The 7,394-nt window shown below is 34.9% G+C and overlaps 1 protein-coding gene across 1 annotated transcript in view; it reads right to left on the reverse strand.

The window, feature by feature from the left end:
• ARFGEF1 (ARF guanine nucleotide exchange factor 1) overlaps window positions 1-7,394 on the reverse strand; it is a 138,773-nt gene that overhangs the window by 70,782 nt on the left and 60,597 nt on the right. Inside the window, exons 6-7 of the mRNA XM_007448490.1 lie at window positions 5,569-5,845; window positions 2,587-2,697 (exon numbers count right to left, since the gene is read on the reverse strand). Coding sequence (XP_007448552.1) covers window positions 2,587-2,697; window positions 5,569-5,845 — 388 coding nt within the window. The remainder of the gene's footprint in view (window positions 1-2,586; window positions 2,698-5,568; window positions 5,846-7,394) is intronic.

Consider the following 7,394-nt stretch of genomic DNA (forward strand, 5'->3'; position numbering starts at 1 on the left):
AAGCAGAAAAACGAAAGAACTTTCACTTCACACTCTGTATTCATATGTATTAGAGACTGGCAAAGGACCAGGCAGTAGACATTTTAGGCTTTGCTGGCTATATGATCTTTGTTGCCACTACTCAACTTTACTTTTGTAGTGCAAAGGCAGCCACTATAAGCAATACATAAACAAATAAGCATGGCTGTGTTCCAATAAAACTTTATTTACAAAAATAGGTAGTGGGCCAAATTTGGTTCATGGAACATTATTTTCCAACCCCTAATATACATTATAAAATTTTAAGAGAATGTGTGGGTACCTAATACTTTCTTTCTTACCTTATTATAAGTTTATGATTTTTTGAAAAATTCATATTCCCCAAGACCATGCTCTCTTCTTTAGCCTCTACACTTTCCCATTTGGTAATCTACTTCAAGTACTAATTTTAACAGAATGACTCCCACATGAATGGCACACCTGAAGGTCAAATGCAATGTCAAAATAAAAATTAGTACCTTTTTTCCCACGCCAATGTCTACTCCAATAATTCTACCAATAGTACTACCACCCACTTACTCATTTAGGCTCAAAAACTGGGAGACTGCCTGTGCAGAAAAGAGCTAACACAGCATGCCTGAGACTGCCTATCCTTAGAAAGGCCTGCTCGCAAGGCTGGCTCTTGGCTGGAACCTTGGAATTTACACTTTGGGAGGATTCTCACTCTTCCCAGAACTAATAAAAGTGGCTCACTGTGCCTCAATAGTTTGTACAAATAATGTGGTTTATGCTGGAACACCAGCTTTCCCTCTGGGAATCTGGAATTTTGGTGCATGCAGATAGAGAGTGCCTATACGACAGGCTCCCCCAAAAAACTTTGGGCACACAGTCTCTAAGGAGCTGCCCTGCTAGACAACACTTCACAATTCAATGCTTGAGGAATTAAGTTTCCCATGTAACTTCACTGGGAGAAGAATCCTGGAAGTATGCACCTGATTTCCTCCAGACTTTGCCCCATACGCCTTTTCCCTTTGATGATTTTGCCTTGTACCTTGACTCACCACATCACAGTGGTGAGTGTAACTATATGATGAGTTCCTTCTAATGAATCACCAAATCTTGAGGTAATCTTGGGGACTTTTGACACAGCTTTTATTCTCTCTTTCACCTAGATTTCAATCAGTTGCAAACTCTTCTTGATTCAACTTCCATTATCTCACTTCTCATTCACTTTTTCCTATTTCCACTGTTACTGTCCTATTTAGGTTTAGATTACTGCACTGGTCTTTTACTGGACTTCATATTTCCTTACTTAGCTTCTTAAAACATTATTCTGATTACTTCATTTCTTAGTTCTAAAATCTTCAATGGTAACTTATTCTCTCTTAGAACGAAGTCCAAAATCCTAAAGCTGGAATTTATAACCATCCATAGGTTGGCTCCAAACTACTTCTTCAAACTTATTTTCTACCATATGACACCACATACTCTACACTTGAGCCAAAGCACCACCTGCCAATTCCCAAATCATTCTCTCTAGACTTTAGCTAACAGTTTCCCATACATTAAACACCACTCCCTATACCTGTGTGAATATCTATACAGTCTAAGTTCAAGTGTCACCTCCTACATGAAGCCCTCCTGGATAATTTTAGCTAGAAATACCCATTCTTTTTTTTTGAATTTTAATAGGATTTTAGCTATTTCTTTCTAATGACACTTATCTTACATTCCTATACTCCAGAACCCCTTTCCTCCAGAGCATGGTCTATTTCAGATAAACGTTTGTGTCTCCTTACAGTGCCATACAATTGTATGTGCTTCCTAAGTATTCACTGAATGAAAAGATGAATGAAAAATTAAGAATGCAATCAGATGAATACTTGCTTCTAGTGTTGTACTAAAGAAGGAAATATATTCTTAGAAATGACGTTATAAATGGAAATTAGGCATGGCTGAAATAGTACTATTCTCATTCAAGAGCCACACTGTACATTTAATCATATTTCTAGAAGTACATGTAGTAAGGTACTATGCTGAGTCCTGTGCAAGATACCATGAATTAAATAAGCTTCAGTGGATTGGTCTCAAATCTAATCCTATCTATAATAATATTGTTCACAAGAAGTGTGAGTGAAACTCCTAACAAACTTTAAAAAATTTTTATAATACAATCCATATGATAGGACCTGCCCCTGTATCAGCTATGACTTGGGTCATGATAATAAAGGTATAAGAAATCACGATTTTTCCAAAGATACAAAATACTAAAAACCAAATCAATTTAAACATTTTCTAGTTTATAAAGTTTAACACATTTAGGAGGATGGAAAATATACCCTTGCCCTTCTCCCAGCAAACATAAAAACAAAAAATGAAATGGTAATCAACCTTTTTTTTTAATGGGGTGGGGAACAGTGGGTTTTTATAAACAGATTATAACTGAAACTGGAGAAAAAGAAAGTACTCATCTATAATCAAAGAGATTTAAATATTTTTTCTACACACAATTTTTGCCTTTTTTGTTTTGCACATTATAAAACAGTCCCCACAGTCACATGAAATAACATAAGACAGAATAAACTAATTTCAAGTCAAATATGCTACCTCCAACGATGACGTTCACCATTTCTTCTACAATGCTCTGCACAATGTCTCGTGGCTTTTCCTCACAGTCATGGTTTTCTCCATCGTATAATACATCATTTTTAGATAATGCTTTAAAAAAGAAAAATTCAAGAAAACAGTATTTTAGTTTTTTGGAAACTTTTACTAAACATTTATAATGAAAAATATCTAAGAAATTAAGAATAAAAGAAAAAAACAGATATATGAAACTAGAAGCAATTACGTGTTAAATCTTCAAAACTTTTAACCAAACCATATTTTAAAATATTTTATCATTTCAAGTCAATTTCAACAATGATTCATTTGACAAGCTATTAAATGACTATTCAACTTAAATGCGTTTTCTAGATTATTCCTTTAAGAACCAAAATTTTTAAAAGTATTCTGAATGAAACATTTCTAACATGTCCCACACTTATCAAATAATATTAAACATAATTAAAGCTTGTTTTGATTAATTAGGCTCACCAGTAATAACAAGCTCATCATTGTGCTCTAATATAATGAGGTCCTTGAAGAACCAGAGACAGGGCTATCTGAGCTCTTCCTTACTATTTTTCCCCCAATATACTCCACATATCCAATGTAAAACTAAATTAAGTAAAAAAGAATTCATCTCCCAATTTAACATTAATCAAAAACAGACATAACTACCAATCAGAACTTCTGAACACACAAGAAACTAATAAAACTTGATATTCCCAGTTAGTTTGTAGCGACTATTGCAGATAAAAATACAGTTTCCCCGGGATTTTCTGAAATGCTAAAAATATCTCGGGAAGGCTCAGTTAGCACTTTATGATGCTTTGGAATCTGGGTCCCTGTTCTGGGAGCCACTGCCCTACAGCAAATGGCCTCAGACTGCATGTGAGCTTATGGTGCTATTGTCTACACACACCCCTAACTCACACCACTATGAAGGACTTCCAGAAGTCTGTCCTCCCTGTTGTTCACTGCTCCTAATCTACTGTTTGCTGCATTCTACAAAATACTGAATGTCACAGGAGAAATCTGATAAATAAGCATGTCAAATCAGTAACTTCATTTAATAAAAAATTCAAATACAACAGCATTTAGATTCTTCTGTGGAGTAAAAACATATAAATGTCTTGATATACAATCTTTCCATCTTTCTTAAATTTTGTATTCCTGCACTCAAGTTGGCTAAAGTTACCAACAGCCTAAAAATTAACAGTTTCAACATAACTAAATATACATAGTCACTAAAATGTGCACAAAATGATTAGCAAATCAAGAGTCAATTCTCTTATAAATTATGACAGAATTAGAGTAACAGTGAATAATACTTATTACACATGGGAAATGATTATAGAAGTTAACTTTTATATCCAAAGTCACACAGCCAGTAAGTGACAGAGATGTGATTCAAAGCAGATAATCTAATTCCAGACCATGCACTCTCACCCAACGGCTCACAAGCAAAATTTTCATTTATATCAGCTGTCGGGAGACAAAAACCTTTAAAAATAATCACGACTATGCCACAGGAATTATGTCTTATTTATAGTGCTGTATCCTAAAAGGTACCTACAGTGGTACCTACTACACAGTAGATGCTTCCACCCCTTGGGTCTCGGCCTATGTTGTTTCTTCTGTTAGGAAACTCCCTAAATTTTCTGGCTAGGCAATTCCTTCCCTTATCCAAACAAGACTCAGCTAAAGCATCACTTTCTCTACAAAAGTACTTCCTAACTCTCCTCAGCAGAATTATCTTATGCATGCCACTTGCTAGATATTTATCACATTACACCTCATTTATACATGCCTGACCTTCCAGGCAGACCATGAGCACCCTAAGAGCAATGGCTACATCTTCATCAGCTTTTTTAATGCCAAGTCCTAGCACAGTGCCTGGGACACAGTATGCTAAATCAATATTTGCTGAACGCATGGATGAAGAAATGGAGGAATAAATAAAGTTCCAGCCTTATTATAGATTAGCTCTTTGAACAGCTCCTTTATAAGCTTACAGTGAAAGCAGGGTAAATTTCAGCAAGGGCAGGCTAGAAAAATGTAAATCATATAGGCAGTATGGATTCATTATTAGCATGAGTACTAGAAATGCTTGGCTTATCAAAACTGTCCCCTTTAAAGTAAATGCTAAATAAAGTACTCTTAAAAAGAGTAAAAAGGCACCTATTCATGACACTGCTGATGTTCATTCCACTGTTATGTTATGGAAAAGATGTGATTAAAAAAAAAATCAAGAGCTGAAAATATACTATAGAAGTCTTTCCTCAAAGTAAAGTAAAAACATAGAATTCAGATGAATTGTAACTAAGCCCTAACCATCCTAGTTCTACAAAACCACAATGGAAAGGCAACAGCATTTCCACCATTTTTCTGACACCAAGCTAAGGAGGAACAAAGGGAAGAAACTCGTTTCCTGGCAGTTTTATAGAACAGCTAAAGCTGAGAATAACGTTTGGGGAAAAAATGACTGCACGTGATTATTTTTAGAGAAACACATTTGTAAAATAAATAAATGCAATTTAATTTTTGTAATCTTGTAACCTTTTTCTTATAAATATACTTAGAAAAAAACACAGTCAGAGAATATCTAAATCTTATCGATTATTACACATCAGGATATAAAAATAAATATTTTTGTATGCCAGGTGGTTATTCAAAAGATGTCTTTTCATATTTAATTTCAGTCCTTTTTTTGACAATAGTATCATGTGAACTTATAATGATTTCCTAAAATTTTCAGTCACATTCCAGAAAACTTTACTAAATAAATAGGCCTCCTGTTTGCTATGAACTAATTTTAAGAAAACTTTATCACCTAGGATGGACAAAATCCACAATTACCACAACGTGCCTGATACCCATTAAGTCATATCACCCTTTCCACGTTTCTTTACCAAAAATGCCCTCCTACATTCTTCCTCCAATACACACCTCCCAACCCCTGCAACCCCTTCTCAGAAAGATTACTTTCGGCTGCAGCTGCCTGATCAGCTTCAGTCTGTTCATTTTCTGCACTGGAAGTATCAGATCCATTTTCAGGTTCTGTATCATCCTGAAGGCTTTTATCCACATCATGTGAATGGGGATCAAGGTCCCCTTCATGTTCCTGGGATATATGATCAACAGTCTGAGGTGGCAAATATCTAAGTTGAGGTGATTCAGGCTCATGATGGCTTACTGGAGACTGCAACAGATGATGATGCTGTCGATGCCTTTCTTTTTCCATTTGTTTGGCTTCCTGCAACTGGAAAGAAAGAAAATAATTTCCAATATTAGCAAAATAAGTTGTTTAAAATTTGGAGGGGTAATGTTATACTCAACTATAAATCCTTCATAGGAGCTGCCACCTTGTCTCTAGGCTTAGAAATTGTGGTCCATCAGAAATAAGAAACTAAAACATACTAAAAACAAACAACAACAGAAAACAGTGGTTACTTCTTGGGGGGGGGGGTGGAATTTGGCAAACAAGAACAGAGATGGAAGTCTTTCACTATATCCTCTTGTCATTATTTTTGGTGTTTGAATGATGTAAATGTACTACTGAAACAAAACAAAATTAAAAACAAATTAATTTTTAATAACCTTAGAATGATAATTGGACTGTTGCCAATGTAACAGTAGATTTACCTAAAAACAAATAAAAGCTTCACTAAGGGAGGAAAAACGTAGACAGGGAAATAAAATACACACACATTCATTTTTACTTATATATACAGAAACAAAGTCTAGACATTTACACAAGAAACTAGTAATAATGATTACCTTTGGGGGTAGAAGTTAGTAAATGACCTAACTGGAAACAAGAGTGGGAGGGAACCTTTCAGTGTGTACCTTTCTGTAGCATGTTATTATGTCACCTTGCCAAATGCCTTTTAATTAAAAAATAATAGTTACACTTAATAAATTGCAACGAGTACTTAAATGCCTCTGCCCAGTTACCTAATAAGAATGAAAAAACTTTATAAATGTTCCAGTTTTATTTTAGGAGACCTAAATTACTATGTACATAATACCACGTGTAAAACTGGCTCACTCGCAAGATGCTAAAAACAGTAACAATCAAGATCACAGGGTTTCATTTTTTAGCATTTATTGCTTTTAGACACATCTCTTTTGATCTTCATGACCTAACAGGAATCATTCTCACAGAACTAATTTCCACAAAGATGAATATTTTACAGTGTCAAATATGAACATTTCATATTCCTAGTAATATTCTAGGTTATGCAGAAATACCAGAATTAATCATATGAATTTATAAAACAAATTTGAATTAAAAGATTTAAATGCCCAAAAGGTACGAAAAGACTTATAATCTGTAATGATCTAAGTCCCTTATTTTACAGATAAGGAAACTGATGGGCATGACTAGTTGCACACAGTTGGAATCAGAAGAGACTTCTCAGACTTCTCAAAGCTTTAGACCATTCATGAGAAAGTCCATTTCCAAATTAACAGTGAGGAACCTTTGACTTGCAATCCAATCTCACCCTCAGCCTAACTTCAGCTAATCCGTACAATGGTTTAGTACGGCAAGCACATGCTTTGGAATTACAGACAAGCATAATGTTGAATTCTAGTTTTTTCTACTTATTCCAGAGTTGTATAAACCCTAGAAAGATCCTTGGGAAAAAAGAGGAACTTAACTTTAAACATTTTCTATACACTTCCATACTTTCTAGTAGGGTTTCTCAACATCAGTACTATTGACCTTTGGAACAGATAATCGTGTGTGTGTGTGTGTGTGTGTGTGTGTGTGTGTGTGTGTGTGTGTGTGTGTGTGTGTGTGTGTG

The sequence above is a fragment of the Lipotes vexillifer genome, unplaced genomic scaffold (assembly GCF_000442215.2).
Source record: "Lipotes vexillifer unplaced genomic scaffold, Lipotes_vexillifer_v1.1 scaffold815, whole genome shotgun sequence".
NCBI classification, from domain to species: domain Eukaryota; kingdom Metazoa; phylum Chordata; class Mammalia; order Artiodactyla; family Lipotidae; genus Lipotes; species Lipotes vexillifer.